Here is a 20333-nt window from a genome sequence, read left to right as displayed (position 1 = left end):
GCCAAGAGGGTGAAGCTGGTTGAGAGAATGCCAAGAATGTGAAGCTGGTTGAGAGAATGCCAAGAATGTGCAAAGCTATCATCAAGGCAAAGGGTGGCTATTCTGAAGAATCTCAAATATAAAATATAAATATTTTGATTTGTTTAACACTTTTTTTGGTTTCTACATGATTCCATATGTGTTATTTCATAATTTTGATGTCTTCACAATTATTCTGCAATATAGAAAATAGTAAAAAATTATGAAAAACCCTTGACTTGTACTGTACTTGTACTGTCTCTGGGTAACATCCAGCTCTAGAACTAATCCTGGGAAGGGATTGTTTTGATATGACAGAGCAAATTATATGGCAGGATCTGACTGTTGTGAATGCAGGATCTGACTGTTGTGAATGCAGGATCTGACTGTTGGGAATGCAGGATCTGACTGTTGTGAATGCAGGATCTGACTGTTGTGAATGCAGGATCTGACTGTTGTGAATGCAGGATCTGAATGGTTGTTACAGAGAAAGAATGTGAGTGGGACAGACGCTAACTTTAATTTGATTACAAATGGGTAGTAAGCGTGTCGTAGATGAGTATCAGTCCTCATTCGGAGAAGGCAGTCAGCAAGGAAATCTCATGCTACTTGTGTTATATTTAATAACTTGGGTAAGAGGTAGACCTCCGGAATGCCTGTATAAATAAACAGTTTACGTGAGTTTACAAATGACAGTGAGGACCCGAACTGGAACAGATAGAGAGGGAGGGAGGGAGGGAGTGAATGTGGGTCAGGTATCCCTGCTCTCTCCTTCCTCCCTGTCTGTCTGCATACCTGGGGGACTCCCTAACCTCCCTCCCTCCCTCTCCCTCCCACCCTGAAACTACATGTGACTAGTATGTACACACACACACATGCACAGTATATTTGTCAGAGTAAATGGAAAGTATCAAGGGTGCTGTCCACTTCTTAGGGCTAGAGTCCTTTTTTCTCAATTTCCGCCTGAATGATGTGCCAAAAGTAAACTGCCTGTAGCTCAGGCCCTGAAGCCAGGATATACATATACACTTTGAAGTTTGTAGAAATGTTAAAGTAATGTATGAGACTATAACACAATAGATATGGTAGGAGAAAATCCAAAGAAAAACCAACCAGATAAGTTTTTTTTTGAGAGCCCAGGCTCTTAAAATGGAAAGTATAGAGTCATAATGAATTTTAGCTCCCAGGATGCAATTGCTATGGCTTCCACAGGGTGTCAGCAGTCTATGATCAAGGTTTCAGGCTTGTAACTTAAAAAATGAGTAAGAAATATGAGTTTTAGAAGAAGGACACAGTCTTGGAAATTCGTGTTTGGGCGAGCAATGAAGACAAGACGCACCTGCTAATGTTAGTTTCCTATTGAACATACTTCTTTCCGTAAGAAATATTATAGTTTGTTTACATTTTAGGGTGTCTGAGGAGTCAATAGAAATGTATTTTCACTTGTTTTAACAAAGTTTAGCGGTAGATTTTCGGATTCCTTTCTCTGCAAGTTGAACGAGTGGATTACTCAAATTGATGGTGCAAGCTAAACTGACTTTTTGGGATATAAAGAAGGATTTTATCTAACAAAACAACACTACATGCTATAGCTGGGACCCTTTGGATGACAAATCAGAGGAAGATTTTCAAAACGTAAGTGAATATTTAATCACTATTTGTGAATTTTTGAAACCTGTGCCGGTGGAAAAATATTTTGATGTTGGGCGCCGTCCTCAAACAATCGCATGGCATGCTTTCGCTGTAATAGCTACTGGATATCAGACAGCGTAGTTAGATTAACAAGAATTCAAGCTTTCAACCGATATAAGACACTTTGAATTGCGCGCCCTCCAGTTTCACCAGAAGTCGTCCCGCTAACGGGTCGCCTATCCCTGAGAGGTTTTTTAATGTACAGTACTTTCCTCTCCTTGTCTATTTTCATCCAGCCCATGGTAACAGAGGAGGCCACTTATAAGAGGAGAACCCGAGTCCGTAGTCATAAGGAAGTCTCTCTACGTAGGAGGCAGACAGACAGTGAAATGCTGAAATGATGTGGATGGAACTCAATACTGTCAACATGATTTATTGACCGATCATGTTCTCAAGAAGAAGCATGGGTAGTGGGTGCAGCACTTTCACGGATTCCCCATCCCTGCCCTTAACGACAGGAACTGAATGCCAGAACGAAATCAGTTACGTTATGAATGCAGAGATGCCAAAAGGGAGTTTCTTAGAGATTGTAACAAAACCTTTAGTATTCCCTCTATGACCTAATCTATTTAGCTTCCTTCATCTCCTCCTTCCTCCTTCATCCCCAACCCCCCCCCCTCTCTCTCTCTCTCTCTCTCTCCTTCCTCCTTCATCCCCAACCTCTCTCTCTCTCTCCTTCCTCCTTCATCCCCAACCTCTCTCTCTCTCTCCTTCCTCCTTCATCCCCAACCTCTCTCTCTCTCTCCTTCCTCCTTCATCCCCAACCTCTCTCTCTCTCCTTCCTCCTTCATCCCCAACCTCTCTCTCTCTCTCCTTCCTCCTTCATCCCCAACCTCTCTCTCTCTCTCCTTCCTCCTTCCTCCTTCATCCCCAAACTCTCTCTCTCTCCTTCCTCCTTCCTCCTTCCTCCTTCATCCCCAACCTCTTTCTCTCTCTCTCCTTCCTTCATCTCCAACCTCTCTCTCTCCTTCCACCTTCATCCCCACCCTCTCCCCTTCCTCCTTCCACTGAATATAAAATAATGCCCTCTATTGACTTGTGAAAGCATCAAACGGAACTACTGGCACTGCACTGGTTTATATGTTTCTATGGATACAATCCTATATTTCACTGAGATAGGTAATGACATGGGTTAGATAGAAAATACTGTATTTTCAATGCATTATCTAAGAGTACTGCTCATGCAATTTATATTTCATATGTTGTATTGACATTGGTCCATTTAGTTTACTGAGACCATGGATGGTCAAGTGACTCTGTGACTGTGGATGGTGAAATAAGTCCCAATTATAATGAGAGAGAGAGAGAGAGAGAGAGAGAGAGAGAGAGAGAGAGAGAGACAAAGAGAGAGAGTGAGAGAGAGTGAGTAGAGAGTGAGTAGAGAGAGAGTGAGAGAGAGTAGAGAGAGAGGTTCTAGCTGGTATATCTCTCTGGTCACCCCCAAAGCCAATTCCTCCTTTGGCCGTCTTTCCTTCCAGTTCTCTGCTGCCAATGACTGGAACGAACTACAAAAATCTCTGAAACTGGAAACACTTATCTCCCTCACTAGCTTTAAGTACCAGCTGTCAGAGCAGCTCACAGATCACTGCACCTGTACATAGCCCATCTATAATTTAGCCCAAACTACTACCTCTTCCCCTACTGTATTTATTTATTTATTTTGCTCCTTTGCACCCCAGTATTTCTACTTTGCACACTCATCTACTGTCAAATCTACCATTCCATTGTTTTACTTGCTATATTGTATTTACTTTGCCACCATGGCCTATTTATTGCCTTTACCTCCCTTATCTCACCTCATTTGCTCACATTGTATATAGACTTATTTTTCTACTGTATTATTGACTGTATGTTTGTTTTACTCCATGTGTAACTCTGTGTTGTTGTTTGTGTCGCCCTGCTTTGCTTTATCTTGGCCAGGTCGCAGTTGTAAATGAGAACTTGTTCTCAACTGGCCCACCTGGTTAAATAAAGGACTTGTTCTCAACTGGCCTACCTGGTTAAATAAAGGACTTGTTCTCAACTAGCCTACCTGGTTAAATAAAGGACTTGTTCTCAACTAGCCTACCTGGTTAAATAAAGGACTTGTTCTCAACTAGCCTACCTGGTTAAATAAAGGACTTGTTCTCAACTAGCCACCTGGTTATATAAAGGACTTGTTCTCAACTGGCCTACCTGGTTAAATAAAGGACTTGTTCTCAACTAGCCTACCTGGTTAAATAAAGGACTTGTTCTCAACTAGCCTACCTGGTTAAATAAAGGACTTGTTCTCAACTAGCCTACCTGGTTAAATAAAGGACTTGTTCTCAACTAGCCTACCTGGTTAAATAAAGGCGGAATAAATAAATAAATAAATGTGTGCAGGTGCATGTTATTGGTGACCTGTGATTTGTGATACTGTACTGTGTGTGTGTGTGTGTGTGTGTGTGTGTGTGTGTGTGTGTGTGTGTGTGTGTGTGTGTGTGTGTGTGTGTGTGTGTGTGTGTGTGTGTGTGTGTGTGTGGTACTGTGTGTGTGTGTGTGGTACTGTGTAAACACTGCACGGCCCTCCAGGTGAAACTCACCTGAATCTCACCTCAACAGGTTGTGTGTTGTCATGGCAAGACTCGCCACAGGTGAAACGCTCTGGAATGTGGAGTTGGCAAAGAGGAATCCAAAAGACACTCTGTGTCCCTCCCTCCTCCTCTCTCTTTCACGTTGTCTCTCTGTCTTGCAACACTTTCACTTGTAAGTTAAAAATAGCATAGTTTACATAGCAACTGTAACACTGACAATGCAGACAATCTTGTTGCTCTAAACACAGGCTACGTATGTACAGTATTTAAGCAACCATACACACCTGACGCACACACGCGCACACACACACATAGACAGAAATACACACACACGCACACATACATAAACAGAAATACACACACACAATACAATAATACTACCAATTATATAGAGTCTTATGTAATATAGCCTAATTATGTAATTCGTTTCTGTACTATTGTGTACTGTGGCTGATGATCATTTTGATTGAGGATGACTTTCCTGGATGCAGTACCAAAACCAAACACATGGTCGCATTGTTGCGTTACCCGCCTTCAACCTGACGTCATAGACCTGCGACATTCCTTCATGTGGATTTTCAAAATGGCGTATTTCTGAAAGCGAACAATGTGGTGTTGAAAACTATTGTGGGGCAAACGAGAGGATTTCATTTCATTCATCTCACCGGTGAATTATAAATCCTGCCACACTATGACGGTGTGTAACTTTTGGATGCAAGGTCGGTGTCGATATGGCGACAAGTGTTGGAATGAGCACCCAAAAGGAGGTGGAGGAGGAGGAGGTGGAGGTGGAGGAGGAGGAGGAGGTGGTGGAGGAGGAGGAAATTACAACCACCGTCCCCCTCAACAGTCCAGCAGAGATGGAGGAGGTAAGGGGTTAACTAGTCTCTACCCCACAGGCTTTCAGCTTCACTTTCCACAACGACGCCGGTGAAGTTTGGGAGCCGAGGCTAACTAGTTGTAGTACTAGTTAGTAGTACTAGTTAGTAGTGTTGTTCACCCGGGTCCTCAGACCGCAGTCTGTTTCTGTTCTAACCAACTCTCCACCGTAACTAATAGACATAAACTCAACTATAACGTCTTGTTTACTTTTTATCCTAGCTAGCTCCGTGTCTTTTCTAGAAGTCTCGGTTTTACATCCGTTACATAATGTTACAGCAGTGGGATAAAGACGGTGCTTATGAGGAACACTTCTATTGTAACGTTACTTGTGATGCTTTTTTGGACCAGTCTTTATTTCGCACTTGTGCACCAGTATCTGTCTGGCATATTTTGAATCTTTTGGAAATGTTTATTAAGAGCTAAAGGTGGTATGGTCTTGGGTTACTCCTCTTCAGACTGTAACTGTGGGGGAAATAATGGTGTTGGTGAGAAAATGGTGAAAAAGAAGAGGGCAAGAGGGTATGTCACTTATTGAGATGCAAAACAATATTGTGATGCTTTTGACAGTAAAAATAAATAAAATAGATGAAAGGGCAGATGGCTTGGAGAACATGTTTAAATTATTTTTGTTATTTTTTTAAATTTAATTTTTATTTAACTGGTCAGTTAAGAACAAATTCTTATTTACAATGACGGCCTACCCCTGCCAAACCCGGACGACGCTGGGCCAATTGTATGCTGCCCTATGGGACTCCCAATCACAGCCGGATGTGATACGGCCTGGATTTGAACCAGGGACTGTAGTGACGCCTCTTGCACTGAGATGCAGTGCCTTAGACTGCTGTGACACTCAGGAGCAATGCGATAAAAATTTATTACTCCCCCCCCCAAAAAAAAAAATCTGTTGATTTTATCTCTGGGGGGGGAAGTGAAAACCCTCAAAAGTGACATGAAGTAAGTGGAAGTTATCTGCCAGGAAAATGAAAAGGTGTACGAGGCGGAGAGATACCAGCGCAGGAAAATGAAAAGGTGTACGAGGCGGAGAGATACCAGCGCAGGAAAATGAAAAGGTGTACGAGGCGGAGAGATACCAGCGCAGGAAAATGAAAAGGTGTACGAGGCGGAGAGATACCAGCGCAGGAAAATGAAAAGGTGTACGAGGCGGAGAGATACCAGCGCAGGAAAATGAAAAGGTGTACGAGGCGGAGAGATACCAGCGCAGGAAAATGAAAAGGTGTACGAGGCGGAGAGATACCAGCGCAGGAAAATGAAAAGGTGTACGAGGCGGAGAGATACCAGCGCAGGAAAATGAAAAGGTGTACGAGGCGGAGAGATACCAGCGCAGGTGGAACCTGAGACACCATCGAATTCCAGAGCAGTCGGGTGAGGACACCAAATGTAGAGTTCTTGACATCTGTGGAGCTGTCATTCTCGAATCAAATGCCAAACTTCCGAAAAATGTGGACATCGTTTGGAAGACTCAAGGATCAAGACATGAGTCAGAGGACAACCTTCGTCCAGTTCATCAACAGATCTACACATGATCATCTCTGGAGGCGAGCAAAGAACTGACTTCCTTATCAAGCAAAAATGGAGATTCACTGAGGATCTGACCTCTGCGAGCAAAGTGACACGGGAGAAACTGTGGCCGATGGTGGCTGCAGCTCGAAAGGCAGGCAAAACGGCATTCTTTTGTCGGTGCAAAAATGATTATCGACAGGAAAGAAATGTGGCCAAATCAGAGCATTTGAGAGAGAGCCAGAGTCTAACTCGGACAGAACTGGAAGGCCTAAACACGGCCTAATTGCCAGGTGAAAAGCAGCCTTTTATTATAAAGAATTTACACAAACACTTGAAATAAGAAAAGGCTGAACTGAAAAACTGGTAAACTAAACACTAACTAAAGGTGAATAACTGCTTATTGTAAAGTCTACTCAATGTCTCCCTCTTGTGGGAGTAAGAATACTTTTGGTGACTTTATGAACATTTATAATGGGATGGATATCTTTTGAGTTACAACTTTTTTCCCTTAGTTTTTCCTAACAAGGTTGTTGGTTGAAAATTGTCTTTTTTTAAATCTCTTTGTTCAATTAATGTCAGGGGTACAGGGGATTTACTCAAACCTAAGGCTATTTTCCTGTATTGCAAACGGTTTAATGGAGACTTTCTACGAGAGACTCATGCTTGTTCTTCCGATCTAGTTTAAAAAAAAAAAAGTTTTTATCTATGGAGTAAAGATATCTGGTTATCATATGGCAACAACCACTCTGCAGGTGTAGCAGTTTGAAGAGGTGCATTTAAAGGGAAAGTCATCAGTAGTAAGACTCACTACTCTGGAAGAGATTAATAGAGTTAAAGGTGCATTTAAAGGGAAAGTCATCAGTAGTAAGACTCACTACTCTGGAAGAGATTAATAGAGTTAAAGGTGTATTTAAAAGGAAGGTCATCAGTAGTAAGACTCACTACTCTGGAAGAGATTAATAGAGTTAAAGGTGTATTTAAAAGGAAGGTCATCAGTAGTAAGACTCACTACTCTGGAAGAGATTAATAGAGTTAAAGGTGTATTTAAAGGGAAGGTCATCAGTTGTAAGACTCACTACTCTGGAAGAGATTAATAGAGTTAAAGGGAAGGTCATCAGTAGTAAGACTCACCACTCTGGAAGAGATTAATAGAGTTAAAGGTGTATTTCAAGATGATCTTAAGTGGGAGATTTTAATTCTGTCTCTCATGTGATGATTGACAGATATCCCCCTCCTAATAGATCCAGTATTGTAATCCTGTGTTTAATAATCTATGTCTTGGATTATTCGATATTTGAAGATCTAAATGTCCTGATAAATAGTACTTCACTTGGAGTAACAAGGACATGTCCCCAGACAGTCAAGAATTTACTTCTAATTCATTAGATACCACTGTAGTCATGGTATACATTGAACCATCTGATCATAAAGTTATATTCTTATCTTTAAATATGAATGGATCTGAAATTAAACCGAATCAGAGTTATTGGAAACTCAATAGTAGACTGTTGGAAGAGTATCATATCAAGATGGATGCCAAAGATATTATACAAGACAATTGGAGGAAAGCCCAACTATTTAAGTCTTATGGGAAATATTGGGAATGAATGAAGTATGAAATCGGACAAACAGCCATGAAGAGAGGTAAAGACATTTCTGAACGTAAAAAGATTAAGGGAAGAGAAACTTAAGGACATTCTTTCTCTAATCTAATCTTTCTCTAATCTAATCTTTCTCTAATCTAATCTAATCTCTATGGGAGGACCTTGATGAAGAATCAAAGAGTCAGTTATTTTCTTTACAACTAGAAATGGACCGAATGTATCAGCAAGTTAAAGGAGAACAAATCTCCAGGGAACGATGGCCTTATTAATGAATTCTATAAATATTTTCAGGAGGATATTTTTTAATTTATATTTAATGTCTTTAAGGAGGCAATTGATTTAGGTCTCCTGCCTGTTTTTATGACACAAGGCCTCATTGCTGTAATCCCCAAACCAAACAAAGATCCTATGATCTTTGGCTAATCAAAGGGCTACCCAGACTCCACTTTTACACTGCTGCTACTCTCTGTTTCTTATCTATGCATAGTCATTTTAACTCTACCTACATGTACATATTACCTCAATTACCTCAACTAACCGGTGGCCCCGCACATTGACTCTGTACCGGTACCCCCTGTATATAGCCTCCACACTGACTCTGTACCGGTACCCCCTGTATATAGCCTCCACATTGACTCTGTACCGTTAACCCCCTGTATATAGCCTCCACATTGACTCTGTACCGGTACCCCCCCTGTATATAGCCTCCACATTGACTCTGTACCGGTACCCCCTGTATATAGCCTCCACATTGACTCTGTACCGGTACCCCCTGTATATGGCCTCCACATTGACTCTGTACCGGTACCCCCTGTATATAGCCTCCACATTGACTCTGTACCGGTACCCCCTGTATATGGCCTCCACATTGACTCTGTACCGGTACCCCCTGTATATAGCCTCCACATTGACTCTGTACCGTAATACCCTGTATATAGCCTCCACATTGACTCTGTACCGGTACCCCCTGTATATAGCCTCCACATTGACTCTGTACCGTAACACCCTGTATATAGCCTCCACATTGACTCTGTACCGGTACCCCCCTGTATATAGCCTCCACATTGACTCTGTACCGTAATACCCTGTATATAGCCTCCACATTGACTCTGTACTGGTACCCCCTGTATATAGCCTCCACATTGACTCTGTACCGGTACCCCCTGTATATAGCCTCCACATTGACTCTGTACCTGTACCCCCTGTATATAGCCTCCACATTGACTCTGTACCGGTACCCCCTGTATATAGCCTCCACATTGACTCTGTACCGGTACCCCCTGCATATAGCCTCCACATTGACTCTGTACCGTAATACCCTGTATATAGCCTCCACATTGACTCTGTACCGGTACCCCCTGTATATAGCCTCCACATTGACTCTGTACCGTAACACCCTGTATATAGCCTCCACATTGACTCTGTACCGGTACCCCCTGTATATAGCCTCCACATTGACTCTGTACCGGTACCCCCTGTATATAGCCTCCACATTGACTCTGTACCGTAACACCCTGTATATAGCCTCCACATTGACTCTGTACCGGTACCCCCTGTATATAGCCTCCACATTGACTCTGTACCGGTACCCCCCTGTATATAGCCTCCACATTGACTCTGTACCGGTACCCCCTGTATATAGCCTCCACATTGACTCTGTACCGTAACACCCTGTATATAGCCTCCACATTGACTCTGTACCGTAACACCCTGTATATAGCCTCCACATTGACTCTGTACCGGTACCCCCTGTATATAGCCTCCACATTGACTCTGTACCGGTACCCCCTGTATATAGCCTCCACATTGACTCTGTACCGGTACCCCCTGTATATAGCCTCCACATTGACTCTGTACCGGTACCCCCTGTATATAGCCTCCACATTGACTCTGTACCGGTACCCCCTGTATATAGTCTCCACATTGACTCTGTACCGTAACACCCCTGTATATAGCCTTCACATTGACTCTGTACTGGTACCCCCCTGTATATAGTCTCCACATTGACTCTGTTCTGGTACCCCCTGTATATAGTCTCCACATTGACTCTGTACCGTAACACCCTGTATATAGCCTCCACATTGACTCTGTACAGTAATACCCAGTATATAGCCTCCACATTGACTCTGTACTGGTACCCCCTGTATATAGCCTCCACATTGACTCTGTACCGGTACCCCCTGTATATAGCCTCCACATGACTCTGTACCGGTACCCCCTGTATATAGCCTCCACATTGACTCTGTACCGGTACCCCCTGTATATAGCCTCCACATTGACTCTGTACCGGTACCCCCTGTATATAGCCTCCACATTGACTCTGTACCGGTACCCCCTGTATATAGCCTCCACATTGACTCTGTACCGTAATACCCTGTATATAGCCTCCACATTGACTCTGTACCGGTACCCCCTGTATATAGCCTCCACATTGACTCTGTACCGTAATACCCTGTATATAGCCTCCACATTGACTCTGTACCGGTACCCCCCTGTATATAGCCTTCACATTGACTCTGTACTGTAACACCCTGTATATAGCCTCCAGATTGTCTCTGTACCGGTACTCCCTGTATATAGCCTCCACATTGACTCTGTACCGGTACCCCCTGTATATAGCCTCCACATTGACTCTGTACCAGTACCCCCTGTATATAGCCTCCACATTGACTCTGTACCGGTACCCCCCCTGTATATAGCCTCCACATTGACTCTGTACCGGTACCCCCTGTATATAGCCTCCACATTGACTCTGTACCGGTACCCCCTGTATATTGCCTCCACATTGACTCTGTACCGGTACCCCCTGTATATAGCCTCCACATTGACTCTGTACCGGTACCCCCTGTATATAGCCTCCACATTGACTCTGTACCGTAATACCCTGTATATAGCCTCCACATTGACTCTGTACCGGTACCCCCTGTATATAGCCTCCACATTGACTCTATACCGGTACCCCCTGTATATAGCCTCCACATTGACTCTGTACCGGTACCCCCTGTATATAGCCTCCACATTGACTCTGTACCGGTACCCCCTGTATATAGCCTCCACATTGACTCTGTACCGTAACACCCTGTATATAGCCTCCACATTGACTCTGTACCGTAACACCCTGTATATAGCCTCCACATTGACTCTGTACCGGTACCCCCTGTATATAGCCTCCACATTGACTCTGTACCGTAACACCCTGTATATAGCCTCCACATTGACTCTGTACCGTAACACCCTGTATATAGCCTCCACATTGACTCTGTACCGGTACCCCCTGTATATAGCCTCCACATTGACTCTGTACCGGTACCCCCTGTATATAGCCTCCACATTGACTCTGTACCGGTACCCCCTGTATATAGCCTCCACATTGACTCTGTACCGTAATACCCTGTATATAGCCTCCACATTGACTCTGTACCGTAACACCCTGTATATAGCCTCCACATTGACTCTGTACCGTAACACCCTGTATATAGCCCCGTTATTGTTATGTCATTTTCTTGTTACTTTTTGAATATTTAAAAAAAAAACTTTTGTTTATTTTGTCAATATTTTCTTAACTCTATTTCTTGAACTGCCCCGTTGGTTAAGGGCTTGTAAGTAACATTTCACGGTAAGATCTACACCTGTTGTATTCGCCTCATGTAACAAATTCAATTTGATTTGATTTGCTCATACAAAGGTTCTAGTAATGAATTTTGCCTCGACGCTTTTGGGAAACTAGGTCCTGGCTAGTAAAACAACTGTGTTGGCTTTAGCAGAAACAGATTGGCTAATTCATTGAAAGTGTGTCGTCATGCAGTCTAGCAACACACTTATCCCATCTAGTATTTCTTTATTTAACCTTTTATTTAACTAGGCAAGTCAGTTAAGAACAAAATCTTATTTAAAATGACAGCCTACCCCGGCCAAACCCGGGACGACGCTGGGCCAATTGTGCGCCGCCCCTATGGGACTCCCAATCACTGCCGGATGTGATACAGCCTGGATTCGAACCAGGGACTGCAGTGACGCCTCTTGCACTGAGATGCTGTGCCTTAGACCGCTGCCCCACTCGGGAGCCCGTATTTAGGTAGTCTAATCTGTGAACTTCCTGTTTCCCCATCCAATATTTAGGTAGTCTAATCTGTGAACTTCCTGTTTCCCCATCCAATATTTAGGTAGTCTAATCTGTGAATTGTCCTGTTTTCAGGGTTTGGGAACAGAGTGTGGGTGAACCCAGCTCAGAGGTCTGGAGGAGGAAACTACGTCCAGCCGTCATCCTTCTCCCAGCAGGGTGGGGATGACTGGGGCAGAGGGGGAGGAAGAGGAGGGGGAGGTGGTGGCAACAACTGGGGTCCAGGCGGAGGAGGAAGAGGAGGAGGAGGGGGAAGAGGAGGAGGAGGAGGAAGAGGAGGAGGAGGGGGAAGAGACAGCCAAGTCAAGAGTTCCAATTTCAGTTTTGCAGCCGCCTCTCCAAACCAAAACAGATTTTCTGCCTTGAGCACTCCGAGCAGCTTCGACAGGGGTGGGAGTGAAGGGGAGGACAATGAAAAACACTTGTAAGTCCAGTGATTGGTTGTGTGGATACAGTTTTCACAATGGTATTCAGAATTCACACACACACACACACACACACACACACACACATACATACTTTACAAAGTAGTCTGTAAATGTAATAGCCATTGTCTTGTCTCCTCACCAGGGAGACCATCCAGAAAGATATGGAAATCTGGGAGACTTCAGGCCAGTGGCTTTTCTCCTGTTACTCTGTCCTCAAAGAAACCATCTCAGGTAAGACAAACAGAAGGGTCTGTCCCACTATAGGATTGTCTGGTTGGAAAAGTTTGATTGTTACCACCAAATACTCACATATGAGGGTTGGACACAGCTGTTAACCATTACCTACTAGTCAGGGGAGGATTTAGAGGAAGTGGTTTCGGGAGTGCAGCTCCAGTGGCTGCAAGTGGTTTTGGATAGGCGAGTGGAGGGTTTGGGGGTATGGTAGCAGGGACAGGGGCGACTGGGGGGGGCAGCAAACAGTCTCTTCTCCCCCCAGAGCCAGCTGAGTGAAGAGGAACTGAAGGAGTTTGGAGGGAAAAGGTTCACCCTGGGACAGATACCACTCAGACCTCCTCCTGTTGATATGCTGGTTGTCTGATCCCACCACGGACATCTGTAAAATGGACATCTGTAAAATGGCTTGTCTCCTTTTCTTTCTACTCTTCCTGGGGTTTATTATGGATCCCCGTTAGTTCCTGCCAAGGCAGCAGCTACTCTTCCTGGGGTTTATTATGGATCCCCATTAGTTCCTGCCAAGGCAGCATCTACTCTTCCTGGGGTTTATTATGGATCTCCATTAGTTCCTGCCAAGGCAGCAGCTACTCTTCCTGGGGTTTATTATGGATGCCCATTAGTTCCTGCCAAGGCAGCAGCTACTCTTCATGGGGTTTATTATGGATCTCCATTAGTTCCTGCCAAGGCAGCAGCTACTCTTCCTGGGGTTTATTATGGATCTCCATTAGTTCCTGCCAAGGCAGCAGCTACTCTTCCTGGGGTTTATTATGGATGCCCATTAGTTCCTGCCAAGGCAGCAGCTACTCTTCATGGGGTTTATTATGGATCTCCATTAGTTCCTGCCAAGGCAGCAGCTACTCTTCCTGGGGTTTATTATGGATCCCCATTAGTTCCTGCCAAGGCAGCAGCTACTCTTCCTGGGGTTTATTATGGATCCCCATTAGTTCCTGCCAAGGCAGCTGCTACTCTTCCTGGGGTTTATTATGGATCCCCATTAGTTCCTACCAAGGAAGCAGCTACTCTTCCTGGGGTTTATTATGGATCCCCATTTAGTTCCTGTCAAGGAAGCAGCTACTCTTCCTGGGGTTTATTATGGATCCCCATTAGTTCCTGCCAAGGCAGCAGCCACTCTTCCTGGGGTTTATTATGGATCCCCATTAGTTCCTGCCAAAGCAGCAGCTACTCTTCCTGAGGTCCAAGACAAATCAAGGCAGTTATACAACTTTTTGGGTGACATGGGTCCCATTTATGTTTGGCAACAACCAAACACTGCATTCCACAGTAAGAACCTCATACCAACGGTCAAGTATTGTGATGGTTTGGGGATGTTTTTCTGCCTCAGGACCTGGATGACTTGCCTTAATAGAAGGAACCATGAATTGTGCTCTGTATCAGAGAGTTCTACAGGAGAATGTCAGTCCATCCATCCGTCTGTGATCTGAAGCTGAAGCACAGCTGGGTCATGCAGCGAGAAAATGATCTAAAACACAATAACGTCTACGTGAAAATGTCTAAAAAGTAACAAATTTGAAGTTTTGGAATGGCCTAGTCAAAGTCCAGATCTAATCCCAATGTAGATGTTGTGGTAGGACATGAAACGAGCAGTTGGTGCTTGAAAACCCACAAATGTCGCTGAGTTAAAGCAGTTCTGCATGGAAGAGTAGGCCAAAATTCCTCCACAGCGACGTGAGAGACTGATCAATAACCTACAGGAAGTGTTTGGTTAGTCATTGCAGCTGAATGGCACAACCAGTTATTGAGTGTAAAGGGGGCAATTACTTTTTAACACAGGGACATTGGGTGTTGCATAACTTTTGTTAATTAAATAAATGAAATAAATATGTAGTTGTTGTGTTATTTGTTCAACTCGGGTTCCCTTTTATCTAATATCAGGTTTTGGTTGAAGATCTGTTAACATTCAATATAAAAAAAATATACAAAAGTAGAGAATTTGAAATGGGGGCAAAAACTTTTTCGCTGCACTGTAAGACAGACCACATGATCATAGTCACACTCCTGGAGGTCTACAGGGAATCAATATTTCACAATAATATATATTTTTTTAAAGTTGGTTTTAATTCTTGTTGGTGGTATTTTTGCTTTGCATAGATTTCTTAAAAATATTATGGGCTGTTGAACGATACTTTTTGTTATGTCGTTCATTAAACGAACACTGTCTATGATTTCAGCTCACAAGAACATAAAAGCACGTGTACAGTGGCGTTTTGTTTAGTTGGATTCTCGTTGGCTTTTGCCGAAGCAGCAGCTGTTCTTCCTGTGGTTCAACACAACACACAACAAGTAACACTGATTAGACAGTCACACACATGTAAAATACAACCGTATACAAACAATACAACTGAACACAGTGTGTGTGTGTCTGTGTGTGTGTGTGTGTGTGTGTGTGTGTGTGTGTGTCTTACTGTTCCATGAGATGTTTATTCGTTTGTTTTAAAGGTCATTTTGCTGTTTGCTTGAGTAGTTGTACATAGAAGAGAGTTCTATGCGATCATGACTCTGTATATTACTGTGTGTTGTCATTCATTAGTTTTGGACTTGGGGACTGTGAAGAGTCTCCAGTATATTGAACCTGGTCTTCTCCTCTGTGCAGGGTTTACAGAGCTCTCTCCAGAGGAGCTGAGACTGGAGTACTACAACACCAAGCCATCAGGAGACCTGCAGGGATATGTGAGTAGAATCACATGCATGTCACTTTATCGGCATAAACACAGTATAACATGAAGCCATCTGCGCTGGGATTCAAATGTCATGAAGAAAATATTTTATTGCTTTCATACAAGACAGACTCCTGCTTTTTTTTACCAAACCCTTCCGATACACACACACACACACACACACACACACACACACACACACACACACACACACACACACACACACACACACACCTTATGTAGAAGTGGCTGGAGCAGCCGGCAGCCATAGTGCAGCGCCCAATGAGCAGTTTAGGGGGGTAAGTTCCTTTCTTCTAACTTAAGGACCACTGATCCCAGAGTGTACAGCCATTACCTTCATATGTGTCTGTATCGTCCAATCAATACTACCTTCATATGTGTCTGTATCGTCCAATCAATACTGCCTTCATATGTGTCTGTATCGTCCAATCAATACTGCCTTCATATGTGTCTGTATCGTCCAATCAATACTGCCTTCATATGTGTCTGTATCGTCCAATCAATACTGCCTTCATATGTGTCTGTATCGTCCAATCAATACTGCCTTCATATGTGTCTGTATCGTCCAATCAATACTGCCTTCATATGTGTCTGTATCGTCCAATCAATACTGCCTTCATATGTGTCTGTATCGTCCAATCAATACTGCCTTCATATGTGTCTGTATCGTCCAATCAATACTGCCTTCATATGTGTCTGTATCGTCCAATCAATACTGCCTTCATATGTGTCTGTAGGTTAACGTCATCAATCAGCTGCTCAACCAATGGAGAAGCAGAGTCCAGGAGCTGAGGGCTATGAGCGGCAACACCAGAGTCGCTATGGTAACACACACACACACACACACACACACACACACACACACACACACACACACACACACACACACTACTTTCTGTAGTAATACGACAAGACAAATACAAAGTCATATTATACTAACCGTTCAACAGTTTCGGGTCACTTATAAATGTCATTGTTTTTGAAAGAAAAACACTTTTTCTTGTCCTTTTTAAAATAACAACAAATTGATCAGAAATACAGTGTAGACATTGTTAATGTTGTAAATGACTATTGTAGCTGGAAACGGCATATTTTTTATGGAATATCTACATAGGCGTACAGAGGCCCATTATCAGCAACCATCACTCCTGTGTTCCAATGGCACGTTGTGTTAGATAATCCAAGTTTATCATTTTAAAAGGCTAATTGATCATTAGAAAACCCTTTTGCAATTATGTTAGCACAGCTGAAAACTGTTGTTCTGATTTAAAGAAGCAATAAAACTGGCCTTCTTTAGACTTGTTGAGTATCTGGAGCATCAGCATTTGTGGGTTTAATTACAGGCTCAAAATGGCTGTAAACAAAGGCCTTTCTTCTGAAACTCGTCAGTCTATTCTTGTTCTGAGAAATGAAGGCTATTCCATGCGAGAAATTGCAAAGAAACTGAAGATCTTGTACAAGGCTGTGTACTACTCCCTTCACAAAACAGCACGAACTGGCTCTAACCAGAATAGAAAGAGGAGTGGGAGGCCCCGGTGCAGAACTGAGCAAGATGACAAGTACATTAGCGCGTCTAGTTTGAGAAACAGACGCCTCACAAGTCCTCAACTGGCAGCTTCATTAAATGGTACCCACAAAACACCAGTCTCAACGTCAACAGTGAAGAGGCGACTCCGGGATGCTGGCCTTCTAGGCAGAGTTGTAAAGAAAAAGCCATATCTCAGACTGGACAATAAAATTACAAAATTAAGATGGGCAAAAGAACAAAGACATTGGACAGAGGAACTCTGCCTAGAAGGCCAGCCTCTTCACTGTTGACGTTGAGCCTGGTGAGCGGTAGTGTATGTACAAGATGAGTAATACTCTTTCTTCTCTCCCAGCTTGCAGAGCTGGACAACCCAGCACCACAGGCAGCGTCTGGAGGTTTTGGGTCGACACCAGTGACCGGTTTTGGGTCATCAGTACCATCTGGCTTTGGAACAGGTAAGATCTGCTGTAGCCTGTGTTAATCATAGGCTTCATAGGAATACAGCCGTGGAGGCCCTCTGTGACTCCTAGGTTGACTGGCTAAGACCCTCTTTAACTCCTAGGTTGACTGGCTAAGACCCTCTGTAACTCCTATGTCGACTGGCTAAGACCCTCTGTAACTCCTATGTCGACTGGCTAAGACCCTCTGTAACTCCTAGGTTGACTGGCTAAGACCCTCTGTAACTCCTAGGTTGACTGGCTAAGACCCTCTAACTCCTATGTCGACTGGCTAAGACCCTCTGTAACTCCTATGTCGACTGGCTAAGACCCTCTGTAACTCCTATGTCGACTGGCTAAGACCCTCTGTAACTCCTAGGTTGACTGGCTAAGACCCTCTGTAACCCCTATGTTGACTGGCTAAGACCCTCTGTAACCCCTATGTTGACTGGCTAAGACCCTCTGTAACTCCTATGTCGACTGGCTAAGACCCTCTGTAACTCCTAGGTTGACTGGCTAAAACCCTCTGTAACTCCTAGGTTGACTGGCTAAGACCCTCTAACTCCTATGTCGACTGGCTAAGGCCCTCTAACTCCTATGTTGACTGGCTAAAACCCTCTGTAGGATGACATCTGTGGTGCTTCTCTCCATCTAAAGCTAGACTCTCTCTCCTCTCTCTAGGTTTTGGAGTGCCGGCCCAGGCTTCAGTCCAGGACACCACAGGTTTCAGCAGTTTCAGCTTTGCTGCGCCGAGTGCAGGAGGTTTTGGTTCGGCTGCTCCCAAGCCTGCAGCTTCTGGTTTTGGCAGTGCTGTGGTAGGCGACGCACCAGCTCCCGCTGGAATCGGTTCTACGGCCACCTCTGCTCCCTCGGCGGCAGGTTTCTCCTTTGCCGCCCCTGCTGCCAACAAAGACCCAACTACTGCCGGTTTCGGAGCTTCTGCTTCCGGGTTTGGAGCTGCTGCCTCTGCTTCCGGGTTTAGCTTCACCTCGACGACCACTAGTGGAGGAGGGTTTAGAGGAAGTGGTTTCGGGAGTGCAGCCCCGGCGGCTGCAAGTGATTTTGGACAGGCGAGTGGAGGGTTTGGGGGTATGGTAGCAGGGACAGGGGCGACTGTGGGGGGGGCAGCAAACAGTCTCTTCTCCCCCCAGAGCCAGCTGAGTGAAGAGGAACTGAAGGAGTTTGGAGGGAAAAGGTTCACCCTGGGACAGATACCACTCAGACCTCCTCCTGTTGATATGCTGGTTGTCTGATCCCACCACGGACATCTGTAAAATGGCTTGTCTCCTTTAACTGACCTTTAACTGACCTGATGGGGAAAAGAGCTGGACTGAATGTCTCTCAACCTATTTTGTTGAGTAAAAACCCTTATGTTCAGAATCCCCCCCCCCTCATCCTTTATTTAATCACTAATCTGACTAGTTTCTACTGATACAATCAATCAAATGGATTCTGAGTGATGTCATGGTTCAACCAAGAGGCTGTTCCTGGTAATAGTGCCTTGTCATTTGGTTGAAATGTTTCCTTTTTTTATTTATTTTTATGAAAGGGGAACAGAATGTAATGCAGAAAACATGATCACAGACTACTGGTGGTCTGCAGGGCCTTAATATTTCAAAAATTAAAATAAGTTTTAATTATGGTTGGTGGTATTTTTTTCTTTACATAGATGTCTTTTTTTAAGCGAAATTGTTGGCTGTTGCGTGCCTTCATCTCAGTCAGGTGAATGTTGTATTAACGATACTTTTTGACAAGTAACAAAACATGGACAGTCACACACACATTTAAAAATACCATATACAAATAAAACAACAGAAACAAACGGTGTGTTTGTGTGTCCTCGTGCAGTCCCCGGCCTTCCATGAGATGTTTTGTTTTTGTCATGGTCATTTTACTGTTCGCTTGAGTAATCGGAGATGTGCGATCATGGCTCTGTATATTACTGCGCAGCCGTGAATTTATTTTTGGAGCCCTGGTGGCTTGTGGGTGTTACGGGTGTCTGAGCTGAATGTTATTTGATTATGCAGACAATCATGGAATTTATTACAGTAATAATCTCAAAACTAGTAGAGAAGCAGCTAATTTCTCGTCAACAGGAAGGACTACCATGCGTGTTGTTGATGTTTAGTTCTGTATTGTGCTGTTAAGGGAAAGACTTCCTGCTCTGTTCTGAGCTGCAGCTTTGTTAGGTCATTATTTAGCTCCACTTGACCGTATTACCGGACAGTAATCAAGATGGGACCACAGTCTGATACTGATCATACCACAGCCTGATACTGATCATACCACAGCCTGATACTGATCATACCACAGCCTGATACTGATCATACCACAGCCTGATACTGATCATACCACAGCCTGATACTGATCATACCACAGTCTGATACTGATCATACCACAGCCTGATACTGATAATACCACAGCCCGATACTGATCATACCACAGCCCGATACTGATCATACCACAGCCCGATACTGATCATACCACAGCCCGATACTAATCATACCACAGCCCGAAACTAATCATACCACAGCCTGATACTGATCATACCACAGCCTGATACTGATCATACCACAGCCCGATACTAATCATACCACAGCCCGATACTGATAATACCA

At 43.9% G+C, this 20333-nt stretch overlaps 1 protein-coding gene and 1 long non-coding RNA gene across 2 annotated transcripts; both read left to right on the top strand.

Moving 5' to 3' along the window:
• Nucleotides 1–4588: 4588 nt before the first annotated feature.
• Nucleotides 4589–19537, top strand: LOC115184055 (nucleoporin-like protein 2). The gene is made up of 8 exons (XM_029745053.1): nucleotides 4589–5032; nucleotides 5072–5134; nucleotides 12468–12816; nucleotides 12963–13051; nucleotides 15666–15742; nucleotides 16488–16574; nucleotides 17631–17733; nucleotides 18397–19537. The coding sequence occupies exons 1-8, from the start codon at nucleotides 4957–4959 to the stop codon at nucleotides 18966–18968; spliced, it is 1416 nt and encodes a 471-aa protein (XP_029600913.1). The 5' UTR covers nucleotides 4589–4956; the 3' UTR covers nucleotides 18969–19537.
• Nucleotides 5927–8337, top strand: LOC115184056 (uncharacterized). The gene is made up of 2 exons (XR_003874178.1): nucleotides 5927–7438; nucleotides 7506–8337. It is a non-coding gene; the product is annotated as an uncharacterized LOC115184056 (long non-coding RNA).
• Nucleotides 19538–20333: the final 796 nt, after the last annotated feature.

This window comes from Salmo trutta, unplaced genomic scaffold (assembly GCF_901001165.1).
Source record: "Salmo trutta unplaced genomic scaffold, fSalTru1.1, whole genome shotgun sequence".
Classification (NCBI taxonomy): Eukaryota; Metazoa; Chordata; class Actinopteri; order Salmoniformes; family Salmonidae; genus Salmo; species Salmo trutta.
Note: the sequence above shows the minus strand (reverse complement) of the source record. Positions and strands in the feature narration are given on the sequence as shown.